The sequence below is a fragment of the Spodoptera frugiperda genome, chromosome 28, assembly GCF_023101765.2.
Source record: "Spodoptera frugiperda isolate SF20-4 chromosome 28, AGI-APGP_CSIRO_Sfru_2.0, whole genome shotgun sequence".
NCBI classification, from domain to species: domain Eukaryota; kingdom Metazoa; phylum Arthropoda; class Insecta; order Lepidoptera; family Noctuidae; genus Spodoptera; species Spodoptera frugiperda.
Genome location: NC_064239.1, coordinates 1,346,776 through 1,368,591, shown reverse-complemented (window position 1 = coordinate 1,368,591; position 21,816 = coordinate 1,346,776). Strand labels below are relative to the sequence as shown.

The 21,816-nt window shown below is 36.6% G+C and overlaps 2 protein-coding genes across 22 annotated transcripts in view; one reads left to right on the top strand and one right to left on the bottom strand.

The window, feature by feature from the left end:
- The window catches only part of LOC118264903 (CUGBP Elav-like family member 3-B), a 628,396-nt gene that overhangs the window by 367,424 nt on the left and 239,156 nt on the right, over positions 1 to 21,816 (bottom strand). The window lies entirely within an intron of this gene.
- LOC126912655 (uncharacterized) lies at positions 10,091 to 10,710 on the top strand. Its single transcript, XM_050705743.1, has one exon. It carries the CDS (start codon positions 10,140 to 10,142, stop codon positions 10,617 to 10,619), a length of 480 nt encoding a protein of 159 aa, XP_050561700.1. The 5' UTR covers positions 10,091 to 10,139; the 3' UTR covers positions 10,620 to 10,710.

Here is a 21,816-nt window from a genome sequence, read left to right as displayed (position 1 = left end):
TTCATATATAACAACTAGTTTTTGCCTTTAAAATGTCTCATAAAAAAAACTTTGTCCGTGTAACGTATCTTAGAATTATATTGTATTTTCCAACTTTTTCAAGAATGATTAATTACAAAAATCTAACGACACACGATATCTCGCTTGAGCCCCAATCTCGCGGGATTTACATTCCCTAAATACGTCATTAATGTACACATCAATGCATCATCACATCTATACGTGATCTGCAGTCTGTAATTGACATGTCCATGATGACTGATATTGACTATGTGCTCAAACTAATTATAATGAATATGGTCACTTCGTTTTATACATATCTATAAGTGTTTGTAACATTTTTATAGGTATGTACGGAACTTGTAACAAGCTTTCTATTTTTTTTTTATTGTAGAAAGAACGAAACAGTCAGTTTGTTAATTGGAGTGCAATGGGAATGCACAATTTTATCTTGATATATTTTTTATGGTATAAGCCTGTAAACGAGCTGACAGATCACTTGATGGTAAGCAGTCGCCGCCGCCGATGGACACCCGAAACACCAGAGGCATTACAAGTGCGTTTGCCGGTGTTGATAAAAGTTATTAAGGATTATTTGTTGTTGAAACATGAGCTGTTAAGGTGTATGATGTTTCCACAATATAAACTAAGCTAATTGCTAACAATGATATAAATTACTGAACAACAGTACTACACCAAAATGAAATCATACGGTCAAAATTAAGTAACCAAAACACCAACTTACTTCAAATAACCTAAAAACAATACAAAAGAGGTTACAATGTTGCCAGAATACAAGAAAAACCCAACACCAAACGTTATCCAAACAAAGCCATCCGAAAACCTTTTATATCGAGATTCTCATTAGTTAAAAATAAAATATAAAACAGTGAGACGTTTTTAACAAGCACAGCAATAAAGGCCCGTTGCAGCTCGACACAAATAAATCGTCAGAGAGCCCGTGGGTATCTGCCACTTAAAATGGCTGCTCTTACAATGTACTGTAAGATGTACACTAAAATAAAGAGATTGAATGGTTGTTGTAGAAGGTTACTATGTTGTGGTAAAGGAATTGATGTTATGTGCGATTTGTGATAGGATTCATAATTGACTGCGCAGGTGTGAAGGTTGTTTTGATCGAAGTTTCTTTAATTTGAGAACTGAAGTCATAGTCAGGCCTAAGCATACTGCAAGAATTAATTTAGCTGTTAAAATAACTTCCAAAAGTCAAGCACTTATTTGTTCAAGAAAATAAAATCGTTTCAAAGTCATGTTATTACGCTACGGTGTAAAAGCCAGTCACTTTTAGACTATTTTACAGCATCGCCTAGACAAATTTTGCAGCGAGATAAGAAAGAAACAGGACAAAAGGGGCATTACTGCGGCTTGTGGCTCTTAATGTGGATTATGGGAGGACGAACGATGGGGTCGAAGCCACCCCGCTTAGTTTTACGCCACGGTGATCGAGATTAAACGAATTTCGTGGCACCGCTACGGTGTGATTGCGATTTTAGAGCTTACGGTGTTTTCGTGATTATAAAATTGTGTTGTTTGCTTTTAGTGTTTGAGGAGAAGGTGGGAAAACAATTAAGGTTTGATTTTAGGGAGTAGTTTAAGTAGAACATTACCGTATACATCATATAAGATGGAAATAACTCTTAAGTGAAAATCAATGTTTTAGGATTAGTTGACCACACGTAACATGCAATTTATACCAAAGAGGCATCGAATAGATTTTCCATTCATATTATCAATCAATATACTAAAAAAAAATAACATAAACCAAAATTAGAAAGAAAAAGATAAACAACTATAGCAAGAAAGAAAAACTAAGCAGGTGTGGGATTACGTCATGGCAATGTTTTCCACTCGATATGAATAGTGGGGATTGGTTCGGCCCGTCGGCCCGTCGTCCTCTGTCGGCATACGTCGGCCTCTCTCTGTCTTGAGCTTCGGCCCAGCGGCGCAGAAACGTAGCTAGGACATGTGTACGGATTCCCATTCAGATGGGAATAAACAAGGTGGAAATGAGAAACGCTTTTTATTGAGAGAAAATTTTTGTTTTTTTTTTTTTTTGGTTAGTATGTATGGCTGCTTTTGAGGTGTTCATTAGTGTGTATTTATATGGTTTGTTTGTTTTTTTTTTTTATTTTATTTTAGGTTTAATTGTTGTTTTTGGCTTTTATGAGATTTTTTTTTAATATTTTGTGTCTCTCTATGTCATTCTATTGTATCTTCCAGTTCGATGCACTACTTGCATTATACCTATAGGTAAGTTTAAATAAAAGAAAAGAGACCAGATTTTTTTTCATCGATTCATTAATACCTATAGCGATATTTTGTCAATTCAGTAGTACGACGAAGCCCACTTTTAAGGCAGTTCTAATGCAATAAGTCTGCTCCTATTACATGAAACGAATAACATTACCGGCGAACAGTGACTGCATTACGAAGGTAAATTCTATACGACTATACGTAGTTTATAGCGAAAGAGACATCGACACGGACTTTTTTCTCCTGGTGAAAATAACTAATTTAATTAAGACCTTGGCTATTAACAGAAAGCTATCCAAGGTAAATCTTCCACTGACTCTATTTGTCAGTGCTCCTCATGGCATTTCACCATCATCAACAATAGCCCGAAACCGACTAACTGCTGGTCTACGAGCCTCCTGTACTTATCAGGACTCGCCATTATACCAGGCTTGTCAAAAGTAACAATCAACCTAAAGAACTCTAAAATAAAATCGACAATACAAAAACAATTTATAACCACCCACGCTATGGCGTAACAAAGTAAAGTAAACTTTATTAAACGCGACAAAAAGTTTAATTTCACGCTAACAAACAATAGCCTTTATTTCCCCATTCAATATGATGAAAATCATAATTAAAAATTTTCGTTCGCAAGGTGAGTCCTGCTTCGTTTAATTAATACTGCACATCATTATAAGCCGGCTATTGATTTCCTGTCACCTACATGATCGGTGGCCCTGTAACCCTAGTGTGGTTCTCGGCTCGAGTTAATTGTTTCCAAGCTTTGTGCACGTGTCATTGTAATCCTCTAGTAATTGCATCTGTATTGTAATAGTAATAAGGGTTGCTTCTAATGTGGTCGGCGGTTTGTTGATTAAGAACCTTTTTGGGTAATGTTGGTTATTTTGTGGATTGTGAAACTGAGATTTGGATACTAAGACTCAAAAACACAATGAAGGAAATCCAGTACCTAAGAATTGATGTGGTGCTGAGAACTACCTAGCGGGTTTACCGGGGCTCTGACTCGAAAATCAGGAGCAGAAATGGAGTCAGTAAGAGTCTGACATTCTCTCCCGCCTCGCCCAGTGCGGAAGCAGTCATTGGATGATTTACCACCTCAAAAAAAAGGACATATCTAAGAATAAACACGACAACGATAAAACAAACAACGTATCAAATAAAACAATATAAAACCTTTTAATCAGTTTCCTATAACCCTAGAAATCAAGTTTCACAACAAAATAAAGTGCACAGTCGAATAAATTCAATCGCTGAACAATTACTAAATGTCAGCAAACAACTGAAAGGTCAGAGTTTACAGTTAACTGAAAATTTTACCGTCGTTAGCTACTGATATCGAAATACTGTTTTCTTTCAGGAGCGTCTTGAGCTCGCTCACTGGGTCTATGTAATAAAACCTTGGAAGTACTCAGTTTGCCATTTGCAAGCTATTACTAATGGTTTTGTCAATTTGTTTGTTTGAAACGTTTTAAAAGATCAACTTATATATCTGTTTATTTTATTTTAACGAGGATTTTGTGATTTATTCTGTTCGTTAGGCAACATCATATACCTTTACTATACACAGGTGTGTCTGTATGATTCTATGATTATCACAGTATACACACGTATATTACATTTGTAACTGGTCCATAAGAATAAGCTATGTAAGTTATTTTTGGTGAAATAAATTATTATCATTATTGTCACTAAAGACCAAACGTAGTACAGTAGAGAAAATTAAATCTGTCCTATCAATGATAGTTTCTAAATGACGTGGACATCGTGCTAACCCAAAACATTCCAAAATGCAAATCAGAGAATCCATTTTAAGAAGTCTCCACTCTCGACGACTTCCATTCTAGATTGTGTAGTACCTAAGGTTGATAACAAGCCGTCGACTTCCACATGAATGCACACACTAACTATGTCTAAACGGTTCGCTGTGCTTCTACCGTACACATCGACGCACCATCGTTATATAAGTTCTAAGAATTCTTCGCGTCATGTTAGGTAGTATACACTTTGATAAAATGAGGAAGACTAACAGAGGTGTGAAACTATTTAATAAGAGTAAGAGTTTTCCTAGAATACTTTGTTGATATTAAAAAAGGTGTTGGTATTTAAGAACTTGCTTCTTTTTATGAGTAAAATAGCTTTTGTTAGCAGGGATAAAAAGTATCATTCATACCCTGTCTTTTTACCAAACATCAAAATCCATTAAATTTATTAATTTCAACGTGATTGACGAACAAAAATCCTAACAACTTTCACATTTATTATAAATGAGCGTAATATATTGGTATGATAAAAACAATAGAATACAATCAGAGCTGCCCATGGGCAGCTGATGATAACAAAAAATACAATAAAAAACTACTTCATTTCATTTCATAGATTAGATATGAATACGACGCCTTTATAGTGGGTTCTTCTTTATAATTTCTAAGAACTACAACTTATTTCCATTTCTAATTTTGTTATGTGACCTACATTTTGCTTGTAAAACATTCTAAGACAATGTAAATCTAGTAACCTTACATTGTATTTTTACAACATTTTTAGCTGGGAAAGCTCTTTAATTTCAAAATTAATAACATGTTTTATAACACGCTTAAATATTTTTTAATATTTTCTGAACTGTATAATGACTTGCAATCTCAAATCCCCCTCATTTTAAAGGAAACCTTATTCTAAATGCTGTCTTATGCATAAAATAATAAGGATGACATTATATTTGGTATAATACCTGCTTCGATGCATGACAAGGACTATTCAGTCACACAAGACGATGCACACTACTGCAAGATCTTTAACGCTACCGACAGTACAACATGAAGATAATTGGTTCCAGATTCCAATTAGTTGACGATCGATACGAGACTAATTCTATACACAACTACTTGGTTGTCATATCAGAGATTCACATCTTTGCCTTCAGATTATACGTGTCTCTGAGTTTGAAATCTGTTTAGTAAGGATGTTTAGTTTGTTTTGGGAAAGGTATTAGGTTAAGAATGGAGTTTTAACATACATCTGTCCAGCATTGTCACCACTTTTACTCTTCTTGTGGTTACAGTAATAGCCAATTCTGTGATAAGCCAGAAAGTATTAAACTCGATCTGTAATGATTAAAGTTATCTTTAAAGTGTGGAAGAGTAATGCTTCGGTACGAATGGGTCGTCGACCGGAGTGACACCACGGTCTTATAGAACACCGACGTGAAACAACGCTTGCGTTATGCTTCGATGCGTGAGGGAGGTTACCGGAGGTCCAATTAACCCCTCTTCCCAATTTTCCTATTCCACTATTCCCCAACCACCCTTAAATTCCTAACCCCAAAAGGCTGGCAATGCAGTTCATTAGGTGAACCGGCTGATCGTTTACCGGCTTATACCATAAAAAATTCGAAGATTTGTGTCATTTTAATCGAAACTGTCAGTTTCGATTAAAATGACACAAAATGTGTATAGTAGTGGTCTTTGTGCCCCTGAGTAAAATATTCCACCTTTATACAGATTATCTCGCTAATGACGCAATTCATTAGAAAACTAACTGTACCATGTACCTAGACTAGTCTCATATTTATTGAGAAAATCCATCTTCGCCAAAATGAACTTTAAACCCCTGAAAATAAGATACAAAATCAAATAATTCATATCAGTAAACTGCTACATGTATACATCAAAGTAAGTACTAAAGTACTGAACTGATAACAGTTTGCTATCGCGCGCAGGTCACCTAGGAATTGGGTCACCGGGCCGTCCATAGGACAAGGATTACTGGGCTTTCAACGTTCATACAATACTGTGACGGTTTCAATGCATAAATCGATTCATAGAGATGAAAGGGGTGTGACCTTGAATAACTTGCAGTGCTTAGGGTTGTATCACTGTGTTTTTTTAAGGGTAGAAGTGGATAGGGATGATATCGACACTTTCTTGCTACATAGTACATTTTATTTTTGTTTAGTGTTATACGGCTTGTCGACTGTCTCGTTGGTTATAAGTGCGACAAGGGATCGCGTGTTCGATTCCCGGATTGGGCAATTTTTTCGGTTTTTTGTTAATTTCTCAGTAGTACAGAACCTAGAATAGTGTCCAGTGTATGGGAATCAGCTCACCCTCTATTACATGGGACTTAAAACACAAATAGTGAAAAATGGGTGTACATGTACAGTGACATTACGTGCTGTAATGTGCACACTGCCTACTCCTTTAGGGAATAAAAGGCGTAACGATAATTATAATAAGATAATGTTTACTAGCATTTAATTTAACACTATGTATGCAACACTTTTACATTATTTGGTACTACCATCTCAATTACTTATTTAATTTTACGCAAATGCCTGGAATACGCAAAAATATGTCGTAATTAGATAATTACATTATTAAATAACGACATTTTTGCTTATCTAATCCATTTGTTAATTAATTACTAACTGACAGGTTTCCATTTCGTTGCGTTAAACGTAACTGTTTTTGTGATGCAATTTTACCGTGTTATTTTTTCCTGTGAAACAAGATATTGGATTAAATTAAATTAAAATTTTCCTCCAGGTGTTATGCGTTTACATTTACACGTACGCAATGTCGCATACACAAATAACACAAACTAGGAACAAAAAATTGTGGATCACATAACAAATGTTTTTTAGGTTTTTTAAGAGGCGAGGCGAAAGTGAGTGATTCTTATAGACGAAAAACCACCCTGTTCCTACTCTTGCTTTTCGAGCTGGAGCCCCGGTACCCACTGGGCAGTCAGTAACGTCAAAGGTACAACAAGGTACAACAAGCAATGTGTCAACCCTTTGACACGTAGTTTAGCAGCTACTATATCAACCATGTAATAAAAGTGCTGCTGTTTTTATATTTATTGATCATAAAAAATGTACCAAAATCCTTTGTTAATATTCGTTTACAAAATGCACAAAGTGTTTGAGCCTAGTGCATAGTACATTGCGTATGACGGCACCCGTCAGCAGCCGTCGGATGCTGTGCGAGTGGCGTTTGACGCGATGGAAATAATCTACTTTCCTATGGTAAAGTTTGTTACTGGCAATTTATGAGTATGTAGTAGTAACTAACTGTTATGTAGTGAAAAGTGATTTTGGTTAGAGTTTGAGTTTCGAATATGTAGTTTGGTTTTAGTAAATGAATTTGTAGAGAGATTAGGGAATATACAAAGAAGAGATTGAGAACTTTAAGACTGTATAAGGCATTGTGTTTATATAATTTTCGTTCATCATTTATGAATCGTGGATATTAACGAAATGAATCTTTTGGTCAGTATTTCCAAAAAAGGTGGCAAAACTAACATTGTAGTCAATACAAACACAAAGTAACAAAAATCATGAAAATAGCAACTAAACCAATCAAAATGCAAATAGAACATATGAAACATAGTTCGACTGCTGCTGGCTCAGGGAATATCGCAAATAATTTTTCAAACCTCCCGCCACCCAGTGACCTAATTCCGCACAGGTGACCTGCATGTATCCACCAATAGCATCCAAGTGCTTGTCAATTGGTTAACTATATTAACCAATGGTGAGTGCTAGGCGTGGCGTGGCAGCATGCCAGCCATCTCGTTGCATCTTTACGCCTACAGTCCACGTTATAGGAAGAAAAGAAGGCCTACTTCTGTCGGCAGTACCGCGAGACTCACACATGTATAGCTACAGCGCTATTGGTCAACCGAAACGGTGTCAAACTCGCACAGAGATATTTTCAGCGAGAGAGTGTTCGTGTGAAGTATGTGTGTATGTATGGGTGTATATGTATAAGGTGTATGCTTTGATACTTCTGTAGGTATAATATTTGTCCTGCACTTGTTGATATTGCGGAAATTTTCACTTGCCGTCGGCTGGGCGGTTACTTGCGAGTGGTTGGTATTATCTTACATTCTTATACTGCGAATGGCACAGTTTCTAACGCCTTATTAAATTGTTTATAGACTCTGTGCTTGCAAAGGAATGGCTATTGGTTGCGATTGGAATGTGTTTGATCTGCAGCGCGTTCAAACTGTATAGGCCTATTTGAAATCGGTACAATTTATCTGAAGTACTTTAGGGACTTGAAGTATAATTATGTTTTAAACTAGATTGGATAAACTTCACTTAAACTGCAAGAAATAGATATTCAAAATTGAGATTAAAATCAAAACATTACGTTTTAAATTAGTTTGAACACTCAACCAAGTATTCTGTATCAGTATTTAAAACATTCAACAGCAAAAATATCCCGTAAACATAGATAGATAATTTAGACTCCTATCTTCACTACACAGAGTCTATTCTTCCACATAACATCCCCCAAGCAATTACCATTATTAATTATTAAACCCAGTTCTCCCCCTAAAGATTTTCACTTGGCTCATAATGAGACCTCTTTTGCCCCTTAAGATCCCATTATCGGATTCATATTTAATAAATACTGGGATTCCTTTGGTGTACTATCTGTTTTTTTTTTCTTTTAGAGTTTATAGAGTTGAGAGTATAGTTGCGGTATTCCCATGTTTAGAGAGATGAACCGTTTTTATACTTACAACAATTTTATGTGAGGTATAAATAAATGATATGAGATCATGAATCTATGACAACATTTTTACATAATAATGTATAACTTTAAATAAATTACAATAATTATTACCAGACTCTATAACTTCAAGATATCTAAAAATTAACAATATTCCTATGAAAACAAACAAACAAATAAACAAACTAAGTTAACAAGAACAAAAACTAATTCGAAACGGATCCAGTCAGAGAGTCACATAGCAAACATAACAACGTTTAATTTCCAAAGTAAGGGGAGCCTGATACCCTTCAAACTCGTGTTGAAGCTAAATTAAAACTCAAGTAATATCTATCAAGCTAAACGTTCTCAAGTTATACGAGTATTGAACATTTATATGATATCACTTCACTCTGCTATGCGATACGAGTGCCGTTTGCTTAGTGTTGTTGAGATTTTTATTTTTAATCGAATTAAAAAGGAGGTTCTTGGTTTCGTCTGTATGTTTGTTTGAGCGCGATTATCTCGCGTTTGGCTGAATCGATTTTGATGCGGTTTTCAGGACTATATTTTTCAGGAATATGTTTAGGCTTACAAATGGGATCATAAAGAAATAGATTGTGACGTCATGACTAAGACTATCGTATATAGTAAAAGATTTTGGGATTCTCGGGTTAAGCAAAACATGTTTAAGGATTTCGCGATTTTAATACCATGGAATCAAGATTTTGCTGGGTATATTACAATATTCATTTTATACATCAGATTTATGACACAATTTATGAACTGGCTGTTGTGTGTGTGAAAATGTATGTTTGTAAACGTACGACATAGGAGAAATACTTAGTGTGAGGCAACGTTTTTTTTAAAAAGAACAATATATTCATTTAAATAGATACGACGTTATGTTGAACGAATGTTTATATCTTCGCAATAAAATATATTTAATATTTTTTTTTTATATTAAAACACAAAGATACACGTAACAAAACACTGAGAAATAAAAACTAACACACGTTTAACGCAATCAACAGACATTTTGGAAAGAACTATACAATTAAAACATTGGAAAAATATGTTTATCACCTAATTAGGTCAACGACTTGAATTTCTAAGTAAAATGGCAATATTTGTAACCGCACCTATTATGAAGGAATTAGGAATTTACTAAACACCGTTTTTTAACGGGATTCCCTAAAGACGAGTGCATTACGTACTATAGTAGTCAGGTAAGGCCATTAAGACGTCATTAATTAATAATTAATGATTGTTTCTTGAGGTATATAATGTTGACGCAGTGTAGTTTTGGTCATTGTGTTACCAGTTGTGATCTTGTGATACACTAGTCTACTACCGATATCAAAAATGAAGTGCTTCGTCATCGCAGTTTTGTCATTCGCGGCAGTCGCCACCGCCAAGCCTTACCTAGGCGCTGGGCTTGGAGGAATCGGCTTGGGAGGCGTCGGCCTTGGCGGACTCGGTGGCGGTATTGGACTAGGGGGTCTAGGCGGTGGCCTTGGAGTCGGCCTAGGCTCGGGTCTCGGCGGAGTGGGTCAAAGCTTCGGATCAGGCAGTGGTTACGGCCAGTCAGGCTACGCTGGTGGAAGCAATGGTTACGGCGACAGCGGCTTCGGAGGCAGTGCAGTGAACGTGGGCCATGATATTGGTCACCAGGAGAGCGACTACAGCCAGGCAGTCCACAGCCACCAATCTTCTGGCCATGATGTTGGAGGAGTCATGCAGGCTGGGCAAGGAGGACACAGCCTCTATGGACAGAACAACTACGGAGCTGGACAGCAAGGTTACGGCCAAGGGTACAACCACGGAGGATTCTTAGGATATTAATTTAAATGTTTGTTGTTATCTCACCAGTTTTGTATTCTTATGCTGTGTACATCAAATAAATCTTCAGTTTAATTAAATTAATGCAAATCTATTGAATATTTTTTATTTTACTTCTTACATCACTTATTTCTTTTTTATCTACACTAGACAGGCATTTGACTGCGATCTGACTAATATTATTTTAATTTATCACTTGATATTTTGTATGTTGACATCATGTCTATTACATTTAACCGAATAAGACTTTGATTCAAAGATAGGCAATGTTTCACACGTTCTGTATTTATACTTTAAACCAAAAATTTGTTTGTTTGTAACAAAATTTAGTTCAAAACATATAAACACTAATAAAAAGAGGATGACATTAAACTATCTTGCTTGGAAGCAAAATGAAGACACATAAGGAACGTGGTTTGGCGTTTTGCCTAGATAGTATGACACAAGAAGTGCAATCTACCGCGACATTCTTTTACATAAACGTTGACTGGTTGGTGCAAGTTATGAGAGCAGCGGGAGCGATTTTGGTTTTTGTTTACGCTTTTGATAAATGGTGAATTCTGTTCTGAAGATTTTGTACAATTTGATTAGTAATTTAGTACAAATTACTGTTACTTAAAAACTATTTAAAGATTATAATTTCTTTGATATTCTTTCTTTCACTGTGATTATGAAAGTTAAACTTAGAATCAGTTTTGAATTTAATTGAATAAATTCAAAATAGATTAAAACTGCGTTAATATAATATCATGCAACAATAATTTAAGAGGCTATACTCAAATGAATTGAAAAATAGAATAAAAACAAAGTAAAAAATTAAAAAGTACCTCATAAGTTTATAACTTAGACCACACAGAGAGATCACATGGAAGCCATTTGTTCAGGAAAAGCTATGGGGTTGCAGTTTTTATTATGAAGCTTGAGTTTCGCTTGCAACGTTCTAACAGATGCTTTTTTCTTATTTAATACCACGCCTCAGTGCACTCGCAATGTAAGAGATGGGAACCACTTTACAAATATGCACAATTAGTTTCAAGATTTAGAGCTAGTAGTGTCTGTGAGCTTGGAGAAAGTCCAGCTTCTAGGAGAGGTTAATGAACTTTCGTTATATGTGACATCATGTATATTAAACTCTAAAAAGGTAAGGATTTTACTATTATCTAGGGATACAGCATACTTTCTATCTTAACACGTCAACCACCACGTCGGACACCTTGCCTTCAACAGCTTTCTTTCGGCAGTTATGCTGATTTAGCGAGAAATCTAATACTGAGCATAGTAGATATTAGATCACACTATTACCCATTTATCTCACTGTATTAAATATAAGTATATACTAAAAATTCTACTACATTATTTAGTCCAATAATAAACAAACATAACTAAAGCCAACATCCAATATTCTAGTAGCAAAATGCATCGCAAGATCGGCTACCAGCAAACCATCTCCGGTGTAATACTGTAGTTTGTCGATCCAATAAACAGAGACAATAGTAGCTATCTGAGAACATCTCCAGAGGTCTTGCTACCTGTATTGATCGGCTGCTCCATCAAGCATATCTCTTGGAGTTCGTGATGCTTGTTTGATGAGCACCAATCAATAAACCTCTTGGAGTAGGCAGTTGTAAGATCGGTTCTGTTATCTTCTATGATATTACTCCTTTGCTATTTTAGGGTTCTGCCATATCTGATCTGATTAAAACTATACGCGGATTGCTCCCAAGTAGTGTTTTGTATATTCTATTATAGTCAAGTCCCTAATGTTAGTTTTTTCAGTAGTTCAAAAGTCACTACGGTTCCTTCTAGCTGTCATTGTAATACACAGCACGCATCTTTCCATATAAAAAATATGATGATAATATAATGGAAGCCAAACGCGTCCACATTAACGTAGCACATTTCAGACGGGAAAAGGACCCTAAATTTTGAATCACCATTTACTTATAGTACAAAAGTACACACACACACACACAACTTCACGCCTTTTATCCCCGAAGGGGTAGGCAGAGGTGCACATTACGGCACGTAATGCCGCTATACAATGTACACCCACTTTTCACCATTTTGTGTTAAAGTCCCATGTAATAGGGGGTGAGCCTATTGCCATATCCTGGACAATTCCAGACTCCGTGCTACTACCGAGAAATTTTCGAAAATCCGAAAAAAGCCCAGTAATGCTTTGCCCGACCCGGGAATCGAACCCGAGACCCCTTGTTCGGCAGTCGCGCTTGCGACCACTCGACCAACGAGGCAGTACACATTACAGTTGCTAGTACAAAAGTACTTTGTTTAAAAGAACACTTTACAGAATAAAGTCAGTAATCCGACACACATGGCAGACAGCCCACACAATATACGCTCTAACGCTTTTTATATATCTCCACAAAGCCTCAAACGATAGAATATCCTGACCTATTTGTTCACAATTACTGTACATCAAATCAACCACCAATTTGTCAATCCAGTGCACACAAATTCAATCAAGCTACACACATTTTATTTCCACGCGATTTCCTTTGTAAGTTGATTTGTGAAATATTCAATCGCTCCGTCTCAAGTGGGGAGGTTATTGTAAAATATTTCAAATAATATCAAGATTATTGGGTACTAGACATCCCACGGGAGCTCGTAGTCGCTGATATTAAACGCTCCTAAATGTACGTATCTTGGAAATTTATAGGCACATATTTGCTGTCATACTTTTTGAAAATGTAGATAGAGGAATGTCATGATTTTTAAGATATTTCTATAATTTTAATAAAAATAAGGATAGTAATTTGATCTATTCACACGTTTATTAAACTAAAATAATGTGTACTAGTATGTCTACTCGGCTATCGACACCATGACGTCGCACGCCGACCTCTCTAGTCACGTGACGTGGTGGGGAGAGGACGGTGAGCCGGGCTTACCGGTGCGATGACTACGGTGGTTGTTGTTGTTGAGACGTCGAGGAGTTAAGATGTTACTGTGTTAAACTTTATTGTCGAATTATAATTATATGAATTAATGTATGTCGAGTGATTTACCGAATATAGAGAACGTTAAATTGTGAGTTGCTGTTTCATTTTACTTCAGAAGTGGGATAGACCAGATTAAAAGGTATGTTTAAACAAATATTTCAACATTTAAGTATCGAGAAAATTTGTTTGTTACATAATATATCGTTAATTTATAACTATTCATATTTAATACTGCCAGCGGACAAATAATCTCGATATAACCTACAACATTTTTGGTTATGAGAATCTATTCTCTGAACAAGTCGTTAGTTGAAAGTGTGTATGTTGGATGTTCGACCGTACATAATTTATGGTAATTTTTCACTAGAAAATAGGTGTGATATGAGTAAAGTTGTCTGATATTTAGTAGGTTTGTTTTTTTTTTCCCGTATAGTAGGTATAATAAAAAAATAAATTTAAATTAGATTTAGTGGCTGATCCTCATAGCTCGATTAGATATTCAAGATTAGATTTTGTCTACTAGAGAATTATAATTTTCCGGTATACAGTTTCGTTTTATTATTTCTCCACCAATCGTGAAAATGCGAGAAGTCGGGTAGTGGTTTTTGCGGAAAAGATCATAAAATTGTTTTCGACTACCCTATGTTGACGTGTTATGCTTTCGACTACCCTAATTACAGTCATAACTAAAGAACAATAGGTGTACCTACGTGCGAAATAGGTCATGGTCATTTTGAGCATCAGATAATATAATGCATTATCCAAATGACAAGTCATTTGGATAATGTTGTTACTATGTTGTTTAATAGTGGCGACATGCGCTCGAACTGTGTGGTCCTTCGGTTCGAGTTCGGGAGTATTAGTACCTACATACATTTTATAATTTAATTGTATGGGAGCTACATCCGCCAACTGTTTTAACAGTTTAGCAGAGATATTTTTAGATTGGAAGGAGTTTTTGGGAGAATAAACGTTAATTTTAAATGTCATTGGGGTGGACTATGTATGTTCATCGGATTATGTTAGGAGGTGGACTATGTATGTTCATCGGATCATGTTGGGAGGTGGACTATGTATGTTCATCGGATCATGTTAGGGGGTGGACTATGTACGTTCATCGGATCATGTTAGGGGGTGGACTATGTACGTTCATCGGATCATGTTAGGGGGTGGACTATGTACGTTCATCGGATCATGTTAGGGGGTGGACTATGTACGTTCATCGGATCATGTTAGGAGGTGGACTATGCACGTTCATCGGATCATGTTAGGAGGTGGACTATGTATGTTCATCGGATTATGTTATGGGGTGAACTATGATCTATTCACCGGTGCACACATACGTACGATCTTGCTGGTGGCAGGTATGCTACCCACTAGTCACATGTAGGCGCATTCTTGCCTATTAGTAGTGAGTTATGTATGCTTACTGAATTCTCTCAATCTTAATTATGCCTGGAAGTGTGAAAAGTGATAGACCAAGTAATTTATACCCTGGTAGAAAACTGATATACTATCGTTACGAGATATACCAAGCATGATTTTATTTTTATGAGTTCTACTTTTTATTTCGATTGAATGTTGTTTTGTTTCAGTAAATATAAGATACTTTTATTACGACTACCAGTTTATTTCTATGTATATGGTTACCTAAATGATGAACAGTTTATGTCTCAGATGAAGTTAAAACGTTTCAGAATTTATAGGCGATGTCGTCTGATCATGATGGACACACGCCGCCTGATACGCCTCCAAAGCGACGACGGCGGCCGAAGAAGGCAAAAAGGCAAAGGAGGCGAAGGAGTTCGTCTTCCAAGTCTTCATCCAGTGATGAGCCGACGCCGCGAAAAGTGCGTAAGGAATCAAGCAGACTAACCTCTAGGAACGTGCTGAAATTACTGACGAAATGGAAGGGAGAATCAAGTAAGAACTCTTTTGGTAGTAATAATAATTTTAATAATGTTATTCCGGAATTCGACCCGTCTAATAGGACTCAAACTATCGATTGCTGGCTGCGAAAGGTAAATGAGTGCGCTTCTATATACGGTTGGGAGGATAGACAAACAATGCACTACTCTTTACAAAAGTTAGTTGGACTGGCAAAGAAATGGTTTGAGTCCTTGCAGACAGTCAAATACACTTGGGACGAGTGGCAGCTGAAATTACGCAAGTCATTTCCCAATGAGGAAAATTTCGGACGTCTTTTAGAAGAAATGTTAAGTCGTACGGCACGTAATGACGAGCCCCTGCGTGAATATTTTTATGATAAGTTGGGTTTGTTAAATAGATGCGATATTACTGGTAAAAAGGCTGTCGACTGCATTGTGTACGGCATTAGCGATCGATCCGTTAGGAATGGGGCACAAGCTCTTAATTGTGTGGAACCCGAAGATTTACTAAATTATCTTACCTCTCAAAAATCACAACCGGCTATGATTAACCATAATAAACCACGTGAACGCATATTTCAAAAGCCTAATAACTTTGGAAATTCCAATACGGACACTAAAAATTCAAATGCGAGTTCTATAATTTGTTACAATTGCCGCACTAAAGGCCATCCCTATTTTAAATGTACTAAACCGATTATAAAATGCAAGTGTTGTAACCGGGTAGGGCACAACAATGACAAATGCAAATTAGTCCCTTTAACATCCACCAATCCTAATCCAAACAGTACCGACGAAAATTCTGAAAAAAACACTCTCAAAATCAATACGACCAGTGACGCTAATAGTAAGTTCTTTAAAACCATCACAATCAATGGTCACTCTCTCGAGGCGTATATTGATTTTGGGAGCGAATGTACTCTATTGCGTAAAACAGACGCGAAACAGTTGAAACTATCGGAAAACTATGACAATATTCCAATTGTAAGAGGATTTGGTCAGTCTTCTGTAGTACCTTTGTATAAAGCATTCGCTTCCGTGAAGGTAGATGATATCGAATCGACCATCGAAGTATTAGTGGTTGATGACGTGCATATGCAAACGTCTACAATTATTGGACAAAATTTCACAGAACAGTCATTCGTTACAGTTTTAAAAGATAGTAACAGCCTGACATTCTACCTAAGTCCTAATAAAAATCCTTTTGATAGTCACGAGAATACACTAAAACTTTACGTTACCAATACCACTGATGTTTCGAAAACCGGTGCTGTCCCTGTACACGTTGATCATGATTTTACCGGGGATATTTTTATTGAGGGCTATAGTGCGGCAGAACCTCGGAAGGAATACCGTTTGTTTCAGGGCGCTTACCATATTTCTTGTGGCAAGGGTGAAGTTATTGTATGCAATTTGTCTGACAGTACTATAACTTTTGTAAGTAACACTTTGATAGCCAGAGCAATTCCCTTTGTTGAACAAGACACTTTCCGAATCAATAGGATCGTAGAGGATATCACTACGTTAGAACCCCTCGATAAAACTGATATTAAAGTTGGACCAGGGCTTGACATAAGTCAAACAGATGCACTTTATTCGTTGCTTCAGAAATACCGAGATTGCTTTGCTACCAATTTGGGAGAGATAGGATGTGCGGTTGACGTAGAGATGAAGATCGATCTCATTGATAACAAACCGATTGTCTACCGACCCTACCGCCTATCTCATTCCGAACGCGAAAAAGTCAGAGAAACAGTTGATGAACTATTACAAAACAAAATCATTCGAGAGTCAACATCTGATTATGCTAGTCCAATTTTAATGGTCAAAAAGAAAACCGGTGAGCAAAGACTATGCGTTGATTTTAGGGCTTTAAATAATAAAACAATCAAGGACCGGTTTCCTCTTCCCCTCATTGAAGATCAAATATCTAATCTTAGCGGTAATGCTTACTTTACAACCCTCGATCTTGCATCTGGGTATTATCAAATCCCGATGGCTCCTGGTAGCCGACATCTCACTGCATTTGTCACGCCTGATGGGCATTACGAGTTTTTGAGAATGCCCTTTGGACTCGCTAACGCTCCAGCCGTCTTCCAGAGAATGATCAACAAAATTCTCGGAAACAGGCGATTCGAATATGCCTTGGCCTATTTGGATGACGTGCTGATACCATCAAAGGATGTGAATGAGATGTTTCGGCGACTAGAAGAAGTGCTTAAGCTTTGTAGAGAATACGGATTAACTTTAAAGCTCTCCAAGTGCCGTTTCTTCGATACCACAGTCAGCTACCTGGGATATGAGATTACCCCGCAAGGTATACAACCCGGTGAGGCTAAAGTATCAGCGGTTAAGGGATTTCCCACTCCTGGCAATATTCACGAAGTTCGACAATTTCTCGGCTTAACTGGTTATTTTCGAAAATTTATTAAGGATTATGGGGAAATCGCTCGACCGTTGACTTCTTTATTAAAGAAGGAGACAAAATGGCAGTGGTCTGAAATCGAGAACCAAGCATTTTCCCTTCTGAAGGAACGTCTCGTTAGCCGTCCCGTTCTGGCTCTTTACGATCCAAAATTAGAGACCGAATTGCATACGGACGCCAGCTCTCTGGGCGTAGGAGGCATATTGATGCAATGGCAGAAAGATTCGCGAGTTTTAAAACCAGTGGCATATTTTAGTCGCCAAACAACACCAGAGGAGAGACATCTGCACTCCTACGAGCTAGAGACACTGGCCGTTGTGTGTTCTTTAAAAAAGTTTAGGGTTTATCTTTTGGGCATAACTTTTAAGATTTTTACCGATTGTGCTGCACTTAGGACGACTTTAACAAAGAGGGATTTAATTCCGCGAATAGCAAGGTGGTGGCTGCAAATAAGCGAATTTGATTTTAGTATAGAGTATCGGCCAGGGGTACAAATGCAGCATGTGGACGCCCTCAGCCGAAATACTACTCTACCCGCGAAATCAGATGATCATTTATCCGTCAATATCTATTCTATAGAGCAAGATAATTGGTTCCTAAGTTTACAAAAAGCAGACCCCGATATCTCGCGTATTTTGCAAATTCTAAAACCGGAAGATGACCTAGAATGCCAAGATATTCGCAAAAATTACGTTGTTAAAAACCACATTGTTTATAGGAAAATTGACGACCAATTACGGTTAGTTGTGCCACGAAGTGCTAGGTGGCAAGTATGTCGCGCTAATCATGACGATATAGGACATCACGGTTATTCTAAAACTTTAGAAAGAATAAAAAGTATTTACTGGTTCCCAAAACTAAGAAAATATGTAAACAAATATGTAGCCGCTTGCTTAGAGTGTGCATATAATAAAGATACTGCGGCCAAACAAAAGTCTGGACATTTATACCCAATTGAAAAAGTTAATATACCTTTTCATACGGTCCACATGGATCATCTCGGGCCGTTCGTTCGCAGCAAAGATGGCAACACTCACATTTTGACCGTAGTCGATGCCTTCACGAAATACGTGTTTGTGAGGTCAGTAAAGGACCTTAAAACAAAAACCACAACCAAAATTCTCGAAAAAATATTTTATGATTTCGGTATTCCGGCTAGGATAATTTCTGATCGCGGTACTTCTTTCACGTCGACAGCCTTTAAAACCTTTTGTGAGGGACATGGAATTAAACATGTATTGAATGCGGTCGCTTGTCCCAGAGCCAACGGTCAAGCCGAAAGGTTCAACCAGACTATTCTTAATGCACTAGCGGCACAAAATTCTTTTGGTCATGAGCGTGACTGGGACAAGTGTCTTGGGACGATTCAATGGGGCATTAACAACACCGTGAATGCCTCAACACAAAAAACGGCGACAGAAGCTTTGTTTGGGCTCAAAATGCGGGACAAATTAGAAAATAAACTCAATATCGAAAATCAATGCATGACCCCTAACTTACAAGACCTTAGACAAGACATTAGTTCTAATATACAGAGAGAGCAAGAAAAGATGAAACTAAGATATGATAAAAATAGACTCCCTGCTGCTAAGTATGAAGTAGGTACCTTAGTAAAGATCTCGCGAAACAATTTTGCTAATGATGGAAAGAGCACAAAGCTTCTGTCAAAGTTCATAGGTCCATATAAAATTGTAGAGGTTATAGGGAACGATAGATATAGGATAGCCGATGTCCCAGGCTTCAAAAGAACGGGCAAGCCCTATAAGACTGTGATAGCGGCAGATAGGATAAGGCCCTGGATACATGTAAAAGCTGTCGAGGTTCATGATTCAGACAATAGCAGCTCCAGTGAGCATAGTTATGACTATAACAGCGGCTGAATGTATACAGGGTCTAAATCAATTTAAACTGTCTACCAACTACATATTATTTTTGGTACCAATACCTTGTATTTTATTATACCTATTTCCGTAATAACATAACAAATATGTATTATTTACTGTAGAGTATCTATAGATTAGGTTTTCACTGTGTGTCTCATATTATACTTAATTAACATTTACTATGCGATTTATTTTGCGAATGTCATGATTTTATGTTTGAATGTAAAAATAAAAGCAAGCTACGAATCGTAATTTTACCATTCGTTTGTTTATTACAATATTATTGTATTACAGTAAGTAGATTTAAGAGTTCATTAGATGTAATGCTAAGTGTAATATAGGTTTATTATAAAACAGTCGATTATCCCAAAATCACAGCAAAAGATGCACTTGTATAAGAACTGTAATAAAATTGTTAGTAAGACGTGCGCCAGGAGTCGGCACGATGTCTGATGGCCGAATGTCATGATTTTTAAGATATTTCTATAATTTTAATAAAAATAAGGATAGTAATTTGATCTATTCACACGTTTATTAAACTAAAATAATGTGTACTAGTATGTCTACTCGGCTATCGACACCATGACGTCGCACGCCGACCTCTCTAGTCACGTGACGTGGTGGGGAGAGGACGGTGAGCCGGGCTTACCGGTGCGATGACTACGGTGGTTGTTGTTGTTGAGACGTCGAGGAGTTAAGATGTTACTGTGTTAAACTTTATTGTCGAATTATAATTATATGAATTAATGTATGTCGAGTGATTTACCGAATATAGAGAACGTTAAATTGTGAGTTGCTGTTTCATTTTAGGAATTTTTCTTGTGATGGATTTGAGTGTTGACAAAGATAGTTATGGGAAAAATATTAGTAAACAAAAAAATTTCTAAGTTTTGTATCGTTCGTCTAATAGAGAATGGTATATAATATTATCAGTGGTCCATTAACTAAATTAAATAAAAAGAAAAGGTTACAACAATAATGATTCTTTAGATACATTCTTGTTTGAAAAATAAAGAGAATCATAATTTGGACGCTAATTACCAGGTACCTAAACGCGGTGGTTCTAAAACAATCTACCTAAACAACATTAGCAACAATTTCGTTATAAAATACTTCAGAATCTGAAATTGTTTAGGCACAATATTTCGTTAACAATATTCGTTTTAATTAACTATAGACTCGAATGTTCGGACAAAAGACAGTCGGATGTACGCTCCTGGGTTGAGTGAGAACTTTACTGCCTACGACTACGAGACGACACCGATTTCGTAACTGTTTTTATTATTTATTTGTTTTTTTATTATTTTTTATTTATTGAATTTTTAAATCATCATCGTCAACAGCTTATAAGTAGCTACTGCTGGCCAAAGGCCTTTTCTCACACGGTGAAGGTTTGAGCATTAATCACCACGCTTGCTCAATGCGGGTTGGAATTTTTAAATGCTATTACGATAATTACGTTTTACAAAACCTGTTATTGTGCATTAGAATAATTGTTGTTTTTAATACTCTTAGTAAGTTTATCAGTAGCTACAGAAAACTGTTTGATTATTTAATAGTCTATTTAATTTTAGCCATACCAATCATGAGTTACGTCTTCATCGACCCATTTTCATCAAATCAAAAAAGGGTAAATTTTAAATCAAATCTTTAACAAGGAGTAACAGCTGATTCCAGAATTACAGTTCCATTTTCATTTCTGCTGCTACCCAGTCGTAGAATATAAACAGCTTTTGGGTTAAATAATTCGGGATTTGGTAGCGAGGCGTCAGCGCCATTGACAAAGGTCATTCATATTGTACTTCACGCTTCGCCGGCCACACTAATTCCGATTATGTCTATTTGTGTCTATAGCCCGCCCTGCGGCTATACATGAAATAAGGCTATAGGTAAGTAGTAAGGCGAGTATAGAATTGGGTAGATTTATTAGTTTGATGTGAAAAGTGTGAAATTTATTTTGGCAAAAGTCAATTACGTATATGTATATTAGTATATGTATAGTATATATATATTACGTATATTAGTATATGTATAGTTTTT